Below are 19789 nucleotides of genomic sequence, written 5' to 3'. Positions count from 1 at the left end.
GGTATCTCACAGGCAGTGGGGAGGGCATATACATGAAGACGGAGGGTGGTGCCTGCTTCCAGCCGGGAGAAGCCTGGAGCGGGGAGGCTGGCAGAGCGGGGCAAAGGGAGATGGGGCAGCAGCTGGGTAGGCCATGCTGCTGGCGTTTGGTGGGGCAGGGATAAGTGGGGCGTCCCCAAGGTCCCTGTGGCTCAGTGGGGACCGTGGGGGGAGCTGGGCTTGAGCCAGCATTGCCGGTACCCCACTCACCTAACGGGGCTCAGGGCTCCCCGTAGCAGCACCCTGGGTGGGGTGGGCCACAGGGCCAGGAGCTGAGATGGGTGGGGAGGGGTCAGCCCGAGTGCACGTGCTTCTTGCTAAAGGGGTCACGTGCGGGTTCTCCGGGGAGCAGGCTTGAGACACTTGTGTGGGGATGTTTATTAGGGAGTGGCCCAGGAGCGGCCCTGTGGAAGAGAGGGGAGGAGGCAGGGTGGGCAGAGGGAAGCCGAGCTGTGCTGCAGGCCTAAACCGACCCGAAGGTGCCTGTCAGAGCTGGCCAGGCCCTATGCCCGGGCCTCCATCAGCCATCGGTGGACCTGCCGTTGGAAGGGTGACAGCTCTCTGTGACTGTCCCTGGGGCTGACAGCAGCTGGGCAACAGGCCCTTCCTTTGGGGGGGTGTCTGGGCAGCCATCTCCATGTCCGCCACAGACGGCCCAGGGCAGAGGTCTCTGCGTGGGTGGCGGGCTGGGGACTGGTTCCAGAGAACCCACCACGGGCCCACACGAGAGCCAGCCTGTCAAGACGAAGGTGTGACGGCCGGTGTTGGCCAAGAGAGCCCCACGGAGAGCAGGACGACTTTGCACTTCCCCCCTCATTCCATCCTCCCTCATTCCGTTCCTGGAGGAGTGAAGATGGGGTCTACAGAGGGGCGAGGGGAGAAGCTGTGAAAGGTCCGAGATCAGAGTTTTCTAATAGATTTGACTGGACTTTTAGATCCCTGGAAGAGAGTTGAACTATCAAAATGGGACTTATTCTTACAACTAAAAGAAGGCCATGGAGTCTTCCTGAGATGGGGGTTCAGGGGTACAGAAAAGGAGCTCTGACACAGTTGATGCAAGGCAGAGATGGGAGAAAAATAAAGTTGTACCCTGATAGTCCAAATTCAGCCTGTTTGCTGAATTTGGCCGTCACTGAGGGGCTGCACAGAGCTGGCGATGTCCTTGGTGGGGCACAGGAGGGGGGTGGGCCTGCACTGTTTGCTTATTGCATCCGAGAGGCTCTGGAGCCTGTGTGGTGACCCAGTTTGCTGCCTTGTCTGAGCGACATGTGCTCTCATTATAGGGGTGTGAGGGCCCTAAATGACTGCAAAGTACTTTTCAATCAGACAGAAAATAGGTAAGAAATGCATTTCCATTAATGCCCCAATTATCCCGGTCCCAACAGGACAAAAACCTGTGCTATGCCGGCTCCCAGGGATGTGTCGTCAGGATCCCGACTGTCCTCTCCCAGAGGCAGCTTGCGCTCCGCTCGCACAGCTGAGGGGCTAGAGAGGGGTCCTAGCGATGGCTGAGGCTCATCCCTCCCTTCAGAGGCCCGGGTGCAAGGCCCGGGAAGGGAGCCCTGTCGGTCCTTCAGAGGCAGGGCCACCGGCCCAGGGTGTCCGTGTGAAGTGGGAGCTGCCGCAGCCCTACCAGTCCCTTTTGTTAGACATGCCCTGTGGCAGCTCTGGTGCTTCTTGGCCCCCTTCAACCCAGAGAGCAATTTTGCCTCGTAAACCTCTCTTGAATGGGCCCTGCGCAGCAGTCCTGACTGTCTGTTCTCGGTCAGACTCTCATCTCTCATCTCATCTCCAGGGGAGAACCTTTTCCTTGCCTCTACCAGCTTCTGGTGGCTCCAGTAGGTCCTTGGCTTGTGGCTGCATCACTCGTCTCTGCCGACGTGGTCACATGGCCTTCTCCTCCTCTGTGCAGTTACATCTCCTGCTGCCTCCATTTCTTAAGGGTACACGTGATCTCATTTAGGGTCCACCCAGGCAATCCAGGATAATCTCCCCATTTTTATATCCTTAACTTGATCACATCTGCAAAGACCCCGTTTCCAAATAAAGTGACACATACAGATTCCAGGGTTAGGATCTGTTATCTCTGGGGGCCGTTATTCAGCCTGCTACAGCCTCCTTTCCTCCCTCACATTATGTTCTAAACTGCTGGTAGTTTACTGCACAGACTGTCATTTCTGCCCCCTGCCCTTTGTCCATGCGTGCATCCTCTCTGCTGGAAACTACCCCCCTCACCCCTCATCCCCCGCATTTGCCTCCTAATGCTTACTCTTATTTTGAGCTCAGGTGTCACCTCCTCCAGGAAGTGTTCCTTGATACCTCTTCTCATCACACACACCCCTGTTCTTTGGTAGCACCTGCGGGATTACAATGGATTTTTTCTGAATTTGTCTCCCCCACCAGCCTCGAAGCTGCTGAGGGCAGCTACCAGGTTCTAGACATATTTTATCTGAGTATGGATAGATTTTCGAGGAAGGAGGGATGGAAGAAAGGCTCTTGAAGGATAGAGCTTTGGCTCTAAATTTGGCTTTTAAATTTAATTTAATTTTTGGCTGCAAATTTGTAACAATCTGGCTTAATCTACAATTGAGTGGGTTTAAGGGAGTAGGAGGATGGGTGGTTGGCTCCATCAGAACCTTCTCTGATTAAAATCACAGGAAAGAAAGCTTTGGGAATAGTAATAATAATAATGGCAGCAAGATGGGCTTGCATCTGCATCCACCACCGTTCTCAGCCAGAACCCCACAGACTGGAGCCCAAGGGAGCAGTGTGGGGAGAGCGCAGAGGCATCCTTCATGAGCACCAGCTGTGTACAAGCGGGTACACAGCTGTCTGGGCGAATGCTCCTAACAGTCCCGTGGACGTGGAGTAGCTGAGCGTCAGACTGATGCCGAGCCGGTGTCCCAACCTGGGCTGGGTGTGTCCGAAGCCCCGGCCCTCTCCACTGCAAGCAGGCAGGGGGAATGGAGCCCTGGGGAGAGCACACGGGGAGAAGAGCGAAGGGCATTTCCGCGGCATCCAGTCAGGCCTGTGCTGCAGCCCTGAGGGTCTCCCCCAGTGTGGGCTAGTGCATCCGAACCCGGGCTGTCCTCCCAGCCTCAAAGGAGCTGTGGGTTCCTGGGTGCCGGAGCTACAGCCCACTCAACCGCCTCTTGGTCCTGAGGGGGAAAGTGAGGTCCATTTGGGGAAGGGGGGTGTGGCTGACAGCCTGCTGAGTCTGTGCTCAAGCTGGGTTGAGACAACAGGTGTCCTGCCAGCCAGGGCCCCCTGTGACACCACACTGCCCCTCAGTTGACATTTCCTTTCCGTTCAAGGGGATTACGCAAATCCAAGGTGGTTAAGCTGCCACAGGGCACTATGGAAACGGGGCGCTGTGCTCTGTCTGCCCCTTCCTTCCAGCCAAGCAACAATGACATGGAGGCCAACTTTTCTGGCCAGACTTGTTAGGCTGAATCACAGAGCATGTGTACAATTTAATTTGAACCTGGGCGGGCAGAGGGGAGAAGCCAGATTGATTACCAGAACAAATTTCAGAGCCAAGTCAGAAGTCCTCCCCCAAATACTGGGCCAGCTGCAGGGTGGGGGGGTGTTACAGATCTGTGTGTGTCAAAATGTCTATTGAAAAAATGTGATCTGCCCACTTGAGATAATTTACGTAGTGCCTGACTCTGCAGCTTCTACGCATTTCTTATAAACCAGTTTTTTATTTCTATTTTTATTTTATTTTAATTGATTCATTAATTAACCTGAATAAGCAACAACATGGACAACTGACCCTTGAACAACACAGGCTTGATTTGCGAGGGTCCACTTCTATGTGGATTTTTTTCACTAAATCTGTTCAGTACTACGACACCCAAGGTTGAATCCGTGGATGCGGAACAATGGATACGGAGGGTCACTGTGAAGTTATACGTGGATTTGCACTGCACGCAGGGTGGGCGCCCCTAACCCCGGCGCTGTTCAAGGGTCAGCTGTACATGGCACCCTCTTCTGAAGGTGGAGAAGGTAAGAAATCTTCTTTCTGCCTGTTACCCAGTCACTGAGTTTCTCTCCCTGGAGGGAATGCTCCCATTTGGGGTATGTCTTTCCAGATAGTCAGTGCATCCACATTTATGTACACATATCCTGTCCTTTTCTACAGCAGTTCGCAACTGTACTCTGCACTGTCTTGCCTGTCCCGCCCCCCAACCCCCTTGTTTTTCACTTAGCAATACATCTTGGCTTGTTTCAGGGCTAACATTCCGTTATCCGGATGGGCTGTCATTTCCTTAGCTAGCGCCCTGTTGATGGACATTTAGGTTCCAGTCTTCTTCTGTGACTCGCAGTGCCTCAGGGGGTATATACCTCTGCCTACTCCCACCCACGTGAGAGCCTGTCTCCGCTGCACTGTCCGAGACAGTAGCCACCAGCCACGTGCTGTACTTACATTTCAGTGAATTTGAACTGGATAAAACCGAACTGCCAACTCCTCAGTCATGGTCCTGCTCGCCACATCGCCAGTGCTGAGAGTCCCGCGGGGCTGGCGGCTGCTGTGCTGGCCACGCAGCTCCAGGGCACGTCCGTGAGCAGGGACAGCGCTGCTCCACGTGGGAACTTCCTAGGCGGGAACTGTGAAGGTCTGTACATCGTAAGTGGTGAACGATATTGCCAGATCTCCCTCTGAAGAGGCTCTAGCTATTTACATTTGAGAGCACTTTTATTTCAGAACAACTTATGGAATATTGGGAAAAAAAGGAAGGTTCCCTGTGTACCAATGGCAAGGACGTTCTGTTTCCGTTGTCAGTGCCACGTTGCTGGAGTTGGGCGCTGCTGTTCCCGCCTGTCACTGGAGCCCCACTCCGGCTGTCTCCCCCTGAGGCCTGGCCTCCTGCTGCCTTGCTGAGGTCTGCTTCTCCCCAGCTCGAGGCCTCTTCCCTCCCCCCTCCCTCAGGTCCAGGGCTCCTCCACACCCCGACTCACAGCTGCCATGTCTCAAGGGAGACAGCCCGTCTCCTCATCCACCCCTGTTGCCATGACACAGCCTCTACGGAAGACTCGGCATCCTGACTCTCTTCCACCCTCCTTCCCTTTGGTGAATGGGGACCTCCACGTTGCCAAATCCATGGCCATTGCCCAGTCCTCACCTTGCTTGAGCTGCCAGCTGACCTCTCAGCCGCACCGTGCACCCCGACTGTTCCCTTCTTCTGAAGTGCTCGGCCCTTTGGCTTCTGAGACGCCACACCTGCTGTCTCTCTGATCGCTGCATCCCTGCCTCTTTGCAGCCTTGCCCTCCTTGCAGCATTTAACACTGGGTCGTCTTGTTTTCCTCATTCTCTGCTTTTTTCATGGGAGAGCTCATCCCCACTGTGGCTTGGATCAGCATCATTTGGGGAGTGATGGTCATGCATTTTAATTCCCATTTCTTTGATTACTTGTAAGACGGGTCATCGTTTCATGGCTTCCGGCCATCTGTATTCTTTATGAAAGCAGCTTAGAAACAGAGCAGACACTGGACACAGGTTCCAGTCCAGACCACAGCCATGGCAGGTCCCTGTCCTCGCCCCCTCCAGGCCCTCCCCGGCCTCATCTCTCTCCACACCCTCTCAGCATCTGCAAAGTCACCACGCCGGACACCCCCAACCCAGCCCACAGCCTGCATTCTTCTCCAGGACTCTCATCACCCCGCTCCTTCTTCTGTGGTCCCCAGAGCTTGATTCCACTGAGAAGAGACAGTCTCTCATCACCACACTCCTCCCCATTCCTCCCCAACTCTGCACATCTCACCCCAGTGCCCAGGCACGGGGGTCAGCATGTGGCCAGTGCCTCATCTCCCTTCTGGGACATCGTTCTGCCACCTCCTCCCAACAGTCCTTCTCTTTTGAAGTTCATGCTGTTACTCCCCTCTTCCTAAACCCATATACTCCTTCCTGTACTCTGGCTGCTCTGTGTTGTTTGGGGACTTTGATTCTCCCAGACTTTTCTGTCCGCTGCCCTGATGCCCACTTTGGGGTTTCAGCATCAAGACTGACAGCTTTCTTTGTCCACATCTCATAGTTTCTTGACAAACCTCAGTGACTCTTTCTACTCTATTTTAGATGCCTACACACCTACCTTCATCGCCTGCAAATGAGCTTGACTGCAGCCTTCTACACGCCCACCTCCCTTTCTCCATCACATCTTGTGTGGCCACAGGTTTTTTGCCTCCTTCCTTTTCTCCCAATCCTTTGGTAAGATTTTACCCCCATTCGTCTTCCTATCATGACCCACCACGCCAACTAAGCCGTATCCGGTAACCTGGGGCCATGCTGCTTTGCCAGTTTCCAATCCTAAAGATACCTGGTGATCCTGCTGGGATGAATTGAGGGGATCATCCTCTCACTCAAACACCAATAACATTCGTGCCTCGTATGGAACTTCCTTCTGACTAATTCAGCCATGTGCCTGTCCCGCTTTCTTGGTCTGTGAGCTCCAGGACAGGAATGAGAGTGCCATATCTGTTCTCCCTGTGCTCAGCCTGTGTTTGTGCAATAGCCCACGTTTGTTCACTTTGGTTGAATAGACGTTTTCTGCTTTGGCAGTGACCACTCCATCACCGTGGGCTGATAATACTCAGATTTAAAAAGCAAGGTATCTATCCAGGGTAGGAAAAAATGAATAGAGAGAAAGAATAAAGGAGTCCGGGGGAAGCCATATATGCATTCAATGCCTTTTAATTTAATATGCCTTAAAAAAAATGGACATATGAGAGTCAGGTTGCAGGTAGAGGCGATTGCAAAATGGTTTCTCCTAAACTGCCGAGTTATATTCTGCCAGCATCCAGGTACTCTACTGTTAAAAAGGTTTATTTTGGTGGTGAAGGTACAGCTTGGTGTCGGGTGATGACCTTGGCCAAAAGAAGGGAAAACATTGCATCTATGCTGAAAGGAAAAAAATTGTTTGCCTTTTCGCCTGCAGACAAGAGAAGAGAGGGGAGACGGGAGGAGAGGCTTTCCTTATGCAGCTAGTCCTGGGCCACCCGCTTTGCGCTTTGATGCACTCATAGCAATAACCCAAGGCCCTGCTGCCAGGAAACAAGGAAGTGGGCTGTCACACAAGTTGATGCCAACACTCTGCTTGTGCAAATACTCGGGACCCAGTGCCAGGCTCTGCATCTTCTCTGCCAGGGGGAAGTGTAAGCACACGGTCACCCGTGTCTCAGGACCGAGAGGCTGGCTTCGGAGAAGGGCTTGCGGCAGCAGGGGAAAGGGAAGCCTGGCATTTTGGGTGAACGATAACTGCCTTAAGTGGTCAGTGAAGGTCCTCCCCTAAGGAGGGGCCGGTCTCTGAGGCCAAGACCCCACAATTAAGAGGTGATAGGGTCTAAGAGAGCACAAGTTCACTGGCCTCTTAGAGCCTGGACCCAGCAGGGCACTGAGGCTCCCAGCAGCAAAGCTGTGTGCGTTCCCCCCGGGCGCCCTGTCGACGGTGCTCCCCCCACCTGGCTCCCGGCCGTGGTGCCGGGCTTCCATTTCTGGCCCTGAGACCATTGATCCTTTAGGGTCCCCTGTGTCCTGTCTACTTGTAGGCACTCTCAGGCAGTACCTTCCTTTTCAATGCTCTCTTGGGAATAAAATAACACTTTCTAAAACCACAGCGTACAGAGGATTTCACTTCTGGAATGATGGAGACCGCCTGTGCTTCCTCTTCTCCATGTGCCCCTCCAGATCTGGTCTGCTGCCTGGGAAGCTGGCCCTCCAAGGACGGCACCACTCTGCTCCCCTGCCTTCTGGTTCTTGTTGGGTTCAGCCACGGGGGACGTCAGGTGGTCAGAGGCTTGAGCCGTCAGGGTGTTTCTTTCCTCTCCCTCTGCCAGGCCGTGGCTTTGGCAGAGGCCGCATTCCTGTGACTATAGCTCCGGCCAGGTTCTGGGGACTGTTCCTTCCCCTGCTCCTGCTAGCCCTTGAGCGCTCCAGCATGTTTATCCCCTGACCCTGCCCACACCTCTGTAAAGGACCTTCTTTAAGCTTCTCTTTTGAACCGCCTGTTTCTTGCTCTGTTAAACTAATTGCTCCAGGCCCTCTGTCCACCCGAATAAAGGCCAAACCATATCACATCACAGAGCGGTTCTCACGAGCCCCATGTTTTTTACGCATCGTGTTTATATATAGTTTTAAAGTGTTAACTCCTTCCGTCAGTGGTTTCAACACAAGAAGCCTCCAGTTGGGTTCCTTTAGTCATTGGTCACAAGTTAACCTTCACAGGTCCTGCTAAGGATGGAAGAGAAGGCAGTAGGGAGACATTTTCCTTCTAAATTCACATTCAGGTCTTGGTCCTTTCCCCTTCTCTAACCTGTGTAACTCGGCAGCTTTCCTATGTAAGAGGGCATTCGTGCACTTACTACACGGGGTTCAGGCAAATCGCAACGCTTGGCTGGCTGTGCAGGCGTGGAGCCCCTCGGTGGTCGGCAGGCCCTTCCTGCAGACTCCCCTCCGACAGACGTGCACCTATTCATCTCCTGGTAATGCTCTCATCCTTGGTCCTCTCTGTCCAAGGAAGAGGGGGTCTCTCCTGCTGGGTCCCCAGAGGCCCCACCTTTGGCTTCTGTGTGGCATCCAGGGACCCCCGAGTCCCAACTGAGCAGGCAGTGCTGCCTGGGAGCCCGGCTGAGCCCGCTGTGCCAGCACCACCCGGACTCGCTTTCCTGCACGTCTCTATTTGGGCTCTGCTCTCGCCCATCCTTCCATCTCCCCTAATTTCTAGAGAACCCTGTTTATACCGCTCCACCCTCCCTCCTTTAGGGTCATGCAGTCTCGGGTGTTGGGGCTGCTGACACCCACGGAGTGTGTAACGCAGCCTTGACTGTGGGGAGTCTCTGATGGTTCACACTTAAGGGAACCCGATTCCAGGACCACTCTCCCGTATTGTTAGGGCTAATTAACTTCAGACACGCCTGCTAACAGTGAAACCTGCTATCAGAATGCTCCAGAGGGAGGAGGCACAAAGCTGTCAATCTGGGGCCAAATTACAAGTTAGTAAGAAAAGCTGCTAATGAGCTCTGGAAACCTTGGTTAAGGGGCTAAAAAGGAAATATGCGAAACCAAAGAGGAAGGTGCCTGGTACTTAGCGGCCCACATTTACATCTTAATCCTTCCATCGAGGGCCTCACCTCAGTTCACAATCTCATTTTCAGGAGGAAGTGGGGGGTTACTGTTTGCAACGCTGGAAGCAAAAAAACCCACAAATTACTACAGATGGTGGAGATATTTTTATTTTTTTCAGAGCAGCTGCAGCATTTACTGGTTGGAGTCTGGGTCACAGCTGCCCTGTAGCTCCCTTCCTGTCCAAGAGAGGTATGGCGTCACTTCTGGGCAAACTGGTCTCCAGTCGAAGGAACAAGCAAAGGCCATCACATAAGGAGGCAGAGCTCTCCCTTACTGCCTGAAGGGTCTCGAACAAGCCCTCCCTGGAGAGAGCTCTGACAGTGTGCTTTCCATGAGGTCCAGCGGGAGGCGGGACTTGAGGTTCAGGTTCAGGTGCAGGCTTCCTGCCCCTCACAGCCTCCGAGCCTTCCTGGGGCGACAGCCGTTGTGCGGGATGGGGGTGTTGTCTGTGATTGAGATCACTTCCAGGCCCCCCATGGTCAGTCCCTTGATGGCAGACTGGAAGGAGAAGGAATAGCAGGATGGCACGGTCCCAGAAACGATGGCCCCGTGTGTCCAGACAGGGCTCGGAGAGGAACAGGTCAGGGCAGGCGGAGGGCGGCGTAGGGATGAGAAAGCTCACTGGCTCTGATATCTACAGTACCAACGTGATGCCCTCACAGAGCTCTCCCTACCAACCCCTTCACCAAGCCCTCAACGCTGCCCACATCTCCAATCCCACCTTGCGCTTTACAATCTAAGAACAAAGACTGCTGTAAATCTCAACGCATCTTAAGCATTATGCTTTTGTAGTTTCCTCTGCCTGGAATGATCCCCCCACCCCCAATCCCATACGCATACCTGGTTAGTCCCTCGTCATTCTCAAAAAATCAGTAGAGATGTCACCTCTTTGGGGACACTTTCCTGATCACACCCAACAGGCTCCCAGCACCCTGGGCACAAGCTTTACCACTGCACTCACTAGTCTGTACTGAGGGACCCATTTGTGACAGTCCGCCAGGGGCCACCTTTCTGTTCCCAGTGCCTGGCACACAGCAGGCACTCCGTAAGTGTCTGATGAATTGAAACTAAGGGATCAGGGCTTGCTTTGAGAAGCTTAGTAGATTAGAGGCAATGGAAAGAAACTTCAAGCCGTTAGGGAAATCCACTACAGGGTCCACTCTCCCTCCTCTGCTCTCACCCCCGTTTCTCTCACTAACTGAAGAAGCGAGGTCACTTACCAAGCGCCCTGGCCCCAGGCCTTTCACCACAACTCGGACGTGGGTCACACCCTTCCCCGTAGCTTTCTGGAGAGGAGCAGCAAGTGGTTAGTGCTCTGAGAGAGAAGTGCGACATCCAAGCCCCTTGCTACTGCCACCTGGAGCAACAGGGTTATGAGCTCCATGGAACAAGCACCCACACATGTAAACAGGCAGAAGACAGGGAAGGAAGCAAAGAGCAGATGGCCGAGGTGCAGGACAGACACCAGCAGTCAGCTGGGATCTCTTTCCGCCCAGGACAGCACTGCCACCTAGTGGAGACTTCTAAATATCGCTCAGATTTTTCCCAGGTGGATAAATGCAGAATTTCAGACCATAAGGTGCCCTGGACTCCAAGGCTAAGCCTCAGTACCCTCTTAGAAAGTGTTATCTTATCATTTTAATCTTTAGTTATAGTTAAAATTTTCTTTCTTGTTTATAAAGGTAGTTTATTGCAGAAAGTCTGGAAAACACACAGGTCACTCAACCCACCATGCAGAAGCCACCATTAACACTGACATATTTCTTTTAAGTGTATAAACTTGCCCATTGGTGGCCATTTAGTATGTTTTGATGATCACTGATACATAGCAATCAGTATTTTGGGGCATCAAGCTTTGTCTGAAGGTCAAGGTTTTCCTTCCAGAGATACTCCCGGTTTGGCAGTGAACCTTTGTGAGGCCTGTGTGGTAGCAGACAGTGCCCAGGCCCTGGTCCCAGACCTGGTGGGGTCACTTCAGAGAACTGGACTGGCTGCATGGCTCTGAGCAAGCCACACACCCTGAATCCCAAATGACTCTTAAAAATGTGGGCAATACCGAGGGTCTTCTGAGGATTCAAGATAATGAACGTAAAGTGTCTGGCGTATAGTAGATACTGAATAAATACACCAGCTGCAGCTCACTGCCACCTTGCTTCTAGAAAGGTCCGCAACAGTTCACGCTCCCTCTGGTACTGCAGGAGAGTCCTCACATGCCACCCCTCTTCCAGATGGACCGTTACCACAACCACACCCCACCCACCGCACTGGTCTTTAAATCCAGGAGGCTTCGGTGAGCCTTCAGCACCTGGCTCCTGCCTCTTCTAGAATGAACCGAGTGTTTCACTTCTACTGAAGCTGAGAGAAAGAGAAAAGAGAAGCCTTTTCACACACACCTCTTCAAACCACTCCCAATGTTAGGGTAGCCGCCTCAAGGACAATTTTCCTGCCAGTGATCAGCCATGCAAAAAGTGGAGCCCAGCACAGAGGGAGCCGGAAAGAACACACACTTACCACCGCAGCAGCTATGCCCGCTGTTTGTGCTGCAATGCCCGTGCCCTTCTTGGCATTCTGAAACCCCTCCGTGCCACAGGAAGCGCGGGCAAGGGGCTGGTGAGCGGCAGAGACTACCTGGATCTGTGTGCTGGGAAAGGAGGGGAGGTGTACAGAATATAATGGCTCTTCAGGGGAGTAAGAGAGCGCTAACCCATGCCCAGACAAGCCCGAGTGTGAAAGAAAAAGACCGTTAGCTGCTTTCACTCTGAGCTTATCAGATGAGTGTTTTTTGAACTCCTGTAGGAGGTGCCAGGAAAGGTCAGAATCAACCCCTAAACCTCACTAAAAACTGACAAGTCGTATAATCTAAAGAGAGCTGTTATGCATGGAATGTTGAGGCTCCACCCCCTAAATTCATGTTGAAATTCTAACCCCTAATGTGACGGTATTGGGAGGTGGGGCCATTGGGAGATGATTAGGTCATGAGGGTGGAGCCCTTATAAACTGGATTAGTGCCTTATAAAAGGGACCCCAGAAAGCTCCCTTGCCTCTTCCAGCATGTCAGGACACAACGAGAAGCCAGCCATCTGCAACTTGGAAGAGCTGTCACTAGAACCCGATCCTGCTGGCACACTAATCTCTGACTTGCAGCCTCAGAACTGTGAGAAATAAATGCTGTTTAAGCCACCCAGTTTGTGGTATTTTGTTATAGTGGCCTGAGCTGACTAACAGAAGCTCCATAATCTGAGGGTGCTAAGTGTCATCCAGAGGAAAGGTGGCATATTTTCCTCCTAGTATCTTCCCTGTAGCCAGTGTTTTAAATTAGATTCAGGGTCCTTTCTGGCTTCTTCTTTTTTCTTCCCTAAGAAATCAGATTTTCACATCAGGTAATTTTTAATGATTTTTCATTGGTAAAGTTTCAAATATACACAAAAGTGGATAGAATAATGTCTGAACTCCCATGGACTCACCATTCAGCTTCAACAATTATTAACTCATATCCAATTTGGTTTCACCTATAAACCCTGTTTCTACTCCCCTCTATCCCCTAACTAATGGATTATTTTGAAGCAAATCTTAGACCCATCATTTCATCTGTAAATATTTCAGTATATATCTCTAAAAGATAAGGACTCTTTAACAAGTTAAATTAAAATTAAGAATAACTTCAAGAAATCCTTAGACATGCTTTCCATTTCCCTCTTGATCACTGCCCAGTCTCCTGGTCTGAAGAGCTCCCTGAGAACTCACCACAGAGGGAAGTGGAGAGTGGTTATGGGGAGACCTGCTGGAGCTGGCCCTGGGCTCAGGCCACCTGCTGTTGGCCTGGCTACGGCTGCCATTTCCCTACCAGGGCTTCTTGGGTTTTCTACACTGAACAGAGTAGAAATAGACAAGAGAATGGCTTGTCCCTGAGACAACCTCAACAGAGATCTACAGAGTGGGCCACAGACCTTTAGAAAAGCAAACGAACAAAGAGAGCTTACCTGTGTCCTTAGCAGCCTGAGAAGAGAGGAAAATCCAGGGGCTCTCATTCCGAGCTTACCAGATGAAAGCTGAAATGCATCCTATGGCACCTCGCCTGTGCCTACCCTCTAGCCCTGACTACCAACAGTCTCCTGTATTGTTCTCTAAATTGCTTCATAGGCGACTGTTGACCAAACACCAATCCCATCTCCAAGTGGGGGCTGGTGTGCAAAGATGTTACTGACGTCAGCAAGGTTTCCGTTGCCAACACACAGTTGGGAACTTACCCAGCACTGTCTGAAAGCCACACAGAACGCTAGTCTTCCAACCTTGTGCAGCCCTACAAAGGCAGAGGTCGGTGCACGGTGGCCCAAAGCGAGTACTTTAAAGCAACTCTTATTTGGAGGTTTCCATTTTGCTTAGTTTGTTAGTAAATCATATATTCTGAAATAATCTCTCTCATTTATTAATCACCCATCTCCAGTACTAACACTTAACAAATACTTTCACAGAGGGACTTTCTGGCCCTAAAACATACTCTTCTCCAACTCTTGAGCAGAACCAGGAAATACAATTCCCAAGGACAGCAATGAAATCTTATGAATGTGATATGCCTAACCTAGTTCACATTTTCACGAAATCTGAATAAACTATATAAAGAGAGAGGTGGTCTCCCCAAACCAGGAGGGAGCCCGGGGGACCTCTGCATCAGCGTCTGGGTGCAGAACGTGGCAGCCTGACTTGCCCGCCCCCTCTGAAGGGGAAAGAAGCCCACTCTAGCCCTACCAGGTGCTCCCTTCCCTGCTTACTTGTTGTACGATGCTTTGATGTGTGCGATTGGGATCTCCTCAAATTTCTTTCCTGCCCACCTCAGAGAGCTCTCTTGTCCTGGAATTGGAGGGTAAATGCTGCAATTAGAAGAAAAATTTTAGGTAAGGTTGTCCTGATTTTTTTTTTTTAATTAAAAAAAAATTACAAGGTTTAAAAAAAGCCAACAGTACAGACAAACTCATAATAAAAAACAGCAGCTCTCTCTCTCAACCTGCTCCTGAGGTCACTGCCCCCAACCCTTCTGGCGCTGCTGCCACATCTGGGAACACGGTGCTTCAACAGCCGTTTCCTGAGTTGTTGACTCTAGACACAGCTAGTGACTTTCTGCTGGGAGGAAAGAGAATTTAATCTATGCTCCCCATCTTTCCCTGTCCCTTCTAGTATAATCAGATCACTCTTTCCAGTCCTCTATAAGCTACTCTTTCTGCATTTAAAAAAATAAAGGCGAATCTCTATTTCTTGTTTTATCAACCACAGATATCTTGACTATATTATTGTTCATTTGTACAAACAATATGATTTTTCATATCATATTGATATGACAAAATTATCTTAATAAAAAAAGACAAAATTATCTTAATAATACTTATAAAAATCATTACTATAAAAAAAAATCCAGTATTCCCTGGAATAGAGGTCAGCAAACTTTTTCTGTAAAGGGCCAGATAGTAAATATTTTAGGTTTTGCTGGCCGTAAAGTTTCTGTTGCAACTACTCAACTTTGCCACTGTGGTGCAAAAACAGCTACAGACAACAGTAAGTTAATAGGTGTGACTACTGTCCAATAAAAAACAGGAAACTGGCCAGATCTGGGTAGGGGCCAACTTGCCAAGCCCTATCCTAGACCAGCGGCTGTCCATGCTGGCTGAACAGCTGGATCACGTGATTCTTGCTTACACTCCACCCCAGACTTCTGGATGGCGCCTGAGAATCCATTTCTGAAGTAGCCCAAGTGAGTCAGAATGTGAACTCAGGGTTTAGCACACTGGCCTAGACATCACGTCAAGTTCAAGACCCCTCTCTATCTCAGTCCGATCTGTCCTCTGGCTGTCTCTCAGTCAGGACTCTTCATTTTCAGGTGGAGAAACTGAGTACAAATAGGGGAACAGGGTTAACAAGGGAAGCCAGGCCTTGGGTCGAGGGGCTCTACCCTGGTTCAGAGCTCTGCTCACCACCTGCGCTTTTTTTTTATTCTAGACTCGAGCAAACCTGCTGCTGCACCCTGCCTACACGTACAGATCAGATCAGTGTTTGTACCCCCTCGGCCACCTGAACTACAATGGGTTCTGATTTAGAGAATACACTATTATCTGAGCATTATCCTCCTGACTGGCTTTCCTAGAGAGATTAAAAAAAAACAAAACAGTAGCACAGTGGTATTCAAGAGCTACAAGTGTATTCTCTCCTGCTTGGCCTGATCTTAGAGATGATTTAGCATCTCAGCAGGTTGCCAGCTTATCAGCCTGCACTGAGGTGGAATGTGGACGAGGCTCTGAGATGACATTCATATTTAAAACATTATCATTTCCCCATTGATAATTTCCCCTATGGACTTGTGGGTCAAAAACTTAAGCCTTCTAAAGTCTGAACATACCAGCATAATGCCTTTTATATAGGCCAAGATTTTTGAACTAGGAAGGATTTGGAGCTTGAACCATTTAACTGAAGGCGCAGACAAGATCAAGCTTTTAAGCCTCCCAGGTCCAATGTACAAACGAACAAGTGGTTCACCCCGAGGCAGCCCAGAAACAGGAAAGACAAAGCTTTCTGGCGCTGGTCTGCTGCCTCTTCATACCATCCTCAAACCAGGCCCGCACACACGGCATCTCTTGCAAATGGCTGACGAGGACTGAAAATAGCCTGCACAGTTGGGTAGAGAAAAATACACAGTAGTGCAGTAGTACCTACTGTCTGTCTCTCTATCACAGTTTCTTGACCTCGGTACTACTGACATTTTGGGCAAGAGAATTCTCTGACGGGGGGCTGTCCCGCACACTGTGGGGTGTTTAGCAACATCTCTGGCCTCTACCCAACTAGACATTGTCCCTCAAGTTGTGACAACCAAAAATGTCTTCAAACATCGCTAAAAGTCCCCTTGGAGGCACAGCCGCCCCAGGCTGAGAACCGCTGCTTTACTTTAATGACTTCTAACATCCAGTGGGCCCTCATTGCTGGCAATCATACAGCGCATCCACAGTTCAATTACCCTTTCACTGTCCTGGATGACTATTTTGTACCGTCTTTTGTCCTCTCAGACCTCCAACTCCTTCCTGCTTCCTCACTGCCCGCTGATGACCTTCACAGAGAAATAGAAGCAATCAGAGGCTCTTCCAGCTCCCACTACCAAACATCTGTGCCCACAATCTCTGCCTTCTCTCCTGTTATGATGCTCCACTTGTGTGTTAGCCCCTCAAGGACAGCAGTCCGGCATCCTCATTCTTTCCCCTCTCTACTGCATCATTCCCATCAGCAAAACATGTGGTCATTTCCCCAACCTAAAAACAAACAAAAACCTCTTGATCCTAAAGCCTCCTTTAGCACCTGCTCATTTCTATATTCCCGCTCAAAGAAATGACCATACCTGCTGTTTCTTCCTGTCTTCTATTCTCCTTGAACCCATGCCACTCAGACCTTAGCCCCTCATACCTCCACCAAAAATGCTCTAGTCAAGGTCACCAACCAACTCACAATGTTAAGTCCAATGAGCAATTCTGTCATCAGTCTATGGACCTATCATATCAGTAGCATTTGATATAGCTAATCTCTCTGCCCTTGAACCACATTAAAAAAAAAAACCAAACCCTCCAGGTTTTCTTAGTACTTCTCTGGAGGTTTCTTCTTTCTCTTTTGCTGATTTTTCCTCATTTCCCAAATCTCTAAATGCCAGAGGCTCCAGGGTTCTGTCCTTGGACCTCTTCTTCTCTTTGTTTACCCTTTCTCTCTTGATGATCTTGTATCTTTTGGTTTTAAATATCATCTAGGGACTTCCCTCGTGGTCCAGTGGTTAGGACTCGGTGCTCTCACTGCCAGGGGGCCCTGGGTTCGATCTCTGGTCAGGGAACTAAAATCCCGTAAGTCTTGTGGCAAAAAAACCCCAAAACAAACAAAAAATCATCTATATGATGAGTCTTCCAAATGTATACCTCTAGCCCAGATCTGTCCCCTGAACTCCATTTCTAATAGTCAATATTGTATCTCCACTTGGATGTTAATGAAGCATCTCAAACTTAACCACCCAAATCCAAGCTTCTGCAGTCTCTCCCGTCTTCATGACAACTCTATCCTTCCAGTTGTTTAGGCCAAAAATTTTAGAGTGCTCCTTCAGTCCTCTCCTTTTCGCACATCTTACATGAACAAATCCTGTTGGTCATCTTCTAGGTGTATCAGTCTGACCATTTATACTACCTCCACAGCTGCTACTCTGGTCCAGGCCAGCATCATTTCTCACCTAGATTACTTGAGTAGTTTTTTAGCTGCTTAGGAGACTTCTCCCACCTTCCATCCTTGCTTCCCTACAGTTCAATATCAACACAGCGGCCAAAGGGACCCTTTAAGATGTAAGCAGGATCATGTCAATCCTCCGTTCAGAATTCTCCAGTGACCTCCCACTTCACTCAGAGAATAAGCTGAAGTCCTCACGATGGCCCACAAGGCCGACAGGATGTAGCCCTGCATGCCTGCTGCACCCCTTTGCCCTCCTGCCCCCACCTCCTGCTTTTTTTTTTTTTTTTTTTTATTTAACTTTGGGTGTATTTATTTATTTATGGTTGTGTTGGGTCTTCGTTTCTGTGCGAGGGCTTTCTCTAGTTGTGGCAAGCGGAGGCCACTCTTCATCGCGGTGCGTGGGCCTCTCATTATCGCGGCCTCTCTTGTCGCGGAGCACAGGCTCCAGACGCGCAGGCTCAGTAATTGTGGCTCACGGGCCTAGTTGCTCCGCGGCATGTGGGATCTTCCCAGACCAGGGCTCGAACCCGTGTCCTCTGCATTGGCAGGCAGATTCTCAACCACTGCGCCACCAGGGAAGCCCCCACCTCCTGTTTTTAATCACTCCACGTTGGCCTTCTTGCTGCTGCTCTCAAACACCAGACACACTCCTACAATCTGTCGTACTTGTTTTTCTTGTTTTCTACATACTGTCCCCTATCCACTCGAATTTAAGTTCTACGGGGGCAGGGACTTTTGTGTGTTTGGTCACCGATGCATCCCCAACACCTTGAACAGTGCCTGACGTTGCTGAGTGACTATAACAGAATCTTGGCTTAAATTCCTTCGGCAGCTCCCCACTGCCTACAGTGGGGACTGCGTAAAAGCCCCAGTGTTACGGATAAGACCCTCAGCATTCGGATTCCTTCTCACCCTGCTGGCCTCATCTGCCATCACACATACACTTGAATACACTGCGTTCTTTCACAATGCATGCCTTACACAGACTGTTAGTTTGCCTAAAACGACCTTTCATCTTTTCCAGCTGAACTCCCATTCAGTTTGGTTCTTAGCTTCACATTATTTTCTTGGCACTCTTGCCTGATTTCCTCTGGAGTCAGACACTCACTCTTTCATACTTCAAAATAACCATCTCTTACTTCCAATATACCACTGGTCAGATTATGGTGAAAACATTTGTATGTTTGTCTTCCTTGGTAGACTGTGAACTACTTGTGGGGAGGAATGATCTTCTGCATTTGTATCCCCAGCACCTAGCACGGTGCCTGGCACCAAGCAGGTTCTTAGAAAAGGTTTGTTAAATACAGTGAAGTACAAGTAGCACAAAGAGGCAGTGGCACTGTGGAAAGCAAGTTGCCAGTCGCTGGGGCTAAGCACAAAAACCACCCTGGACCTTAGACCAACTCAAAAAAGTGCATAATAACATACACCCTAGTGTAGCCACCCATCCCCGCCCCCTTTTGTGTCTGAGACCCAGGGAAGGTTGTTAGTCTGACGTGATCCCAGAGGGAAACAAAGGTGATATTTACTATACGACTTCGACGTTCACTCATTCATTAATCAAATGTTCATGAGCATTCATTTTGTGCCAAAGCTCATCTCATTTGATCCTTACAACCTCTTCCGGCGTTATTTCCACTTTCAGACGAAAAAGCTGAGGCTCAAAGATTAATCTGCATAAGGTCCCGCAGATGGCAAGTGACAGAGTTGGGAATTCACTGGTTCTCTGACTCTGGAGGGCGGTGCCAGTCTCCCGAGAGCGGGACCTAAGTGGCCCTCACCTGAAGCTGCTGCGGCTCGGAGCTGGCGCCGGAGCCTTCGCCTTCTCAACTTCCGGATTGGCCGCTGCGTCTTGCATCTGCTGGGCGCTAGTGTGGATGGTGGGGGCCGGCACTCCGGCCACGGCGACCCTGTGGAGAAGGAAAGCTCGGTGAGGTCCAGGCCTAACCGAGTCCTAACTGGAGTCCAGGTGTCTCATGGGACACGGGCAGGAGCGAATTCCCGCGGGTGGCCGTAGGCTCGGAGGGAATAATCATTCTTACCTGGTCGTCGGTGGCCAAACCCATAACCGCAAGAGCCAAGACCCCGCGTTTCTTACAACCTGCATGACTTGAGTTGACCCCAGTCAGCTCCCGTCCGCGGCGACCGCGGAGCTTGGCGGGGCTAGAGCGGAGCCAGCACCACGAGCGCTTGTGGGGGAGGGTGAAGAGGAAAAGTCACCTGATTCCTTTTTATAACATACATTAAAGATTTTTCTTCCCATTTAAATAATGTATAATAACTATCGTTGAGAGTGGCCACTGGGAATCCTCCCCCCTTTTCCTAGTTTTCTAACATGAGATCTTCGCCCACCCCTCCATATTGGAATGGTTCGTTCTACTAGTTCCGGGGAA

At 50.4% G+C, this 19789-nt stretch overlaps 2 protein-coding genes across 4 annotated transcripts in view; one reads left to right on the top strand and one right to left on the bottom strand.

Moving 5' to 3' along the window:
• Window positions 1–19789, top strand: part of DET1 (DET1 partner of COP1 E3 ubiquitin ligase) — a 61040-nt gene that overhangs the window by 39522 nt on the left and 1729 nt on the right. For 2 of the 3 annotated variants that reach the window (XM_082385823.1, XM_082385829.1), the window contains exon 5: window positions 16208–19168. The exons of the other annotated variant lie outside the window; for it this stretch is intronic. In XM_082385823.1, the coding sequence (XP_082241949.1) occupies window positions 16208–16244 (37 nt within the window). In that variant the 3' untranslated portion in view covers window positions 16245–19168. Of the gene's footprint in view, window positions 1–16207; window positions 19169–19789 lie in introns of those variants that run through there. 3 annotated transcript variants of the gene reach the window in all.
• MRPS11 (mitochondrial ribosomal protein S11) lies at window positions 9247–19769 on the bottom strand. Its single transcript, XM_082385831.1, has 6 exons — window positions 19439–19769; window positions 19178–19306; window positions 13931–14029; window positions 11673–11802; window positions 10382–10447; window positions 9247–9659 (listed from the first exon to the last, which is right to left on the bottom strand). Exons 1-6 carry the CDS (start codon window positions 19501–19503, stop codon window positions 9552–9554), a joined length of 597 nt encoding a protein of 198 aa, XP_082241957.1. The 5' UTR covers window positions 19504–19769; the 3' UTR covers window positions 9247–9551.

Source organism: Balaenoptera borealis, assembly GCF_965194805.1.
Source record: "Balaenoptera borealis genome assembly, chromosome: 3".
Lineage (NCBI taxonomy): Eukaryota > Metazoa > Chordata > Mammalia > Artiodactyla > Balaenopteridae > Balaenoptera > Balaenoptera borealis.
The sequence above is the reverse complement of the archived record's forward strand: the minus strand, read 5'-3'. Positions and strand labels throughout refer to the sequence as shown.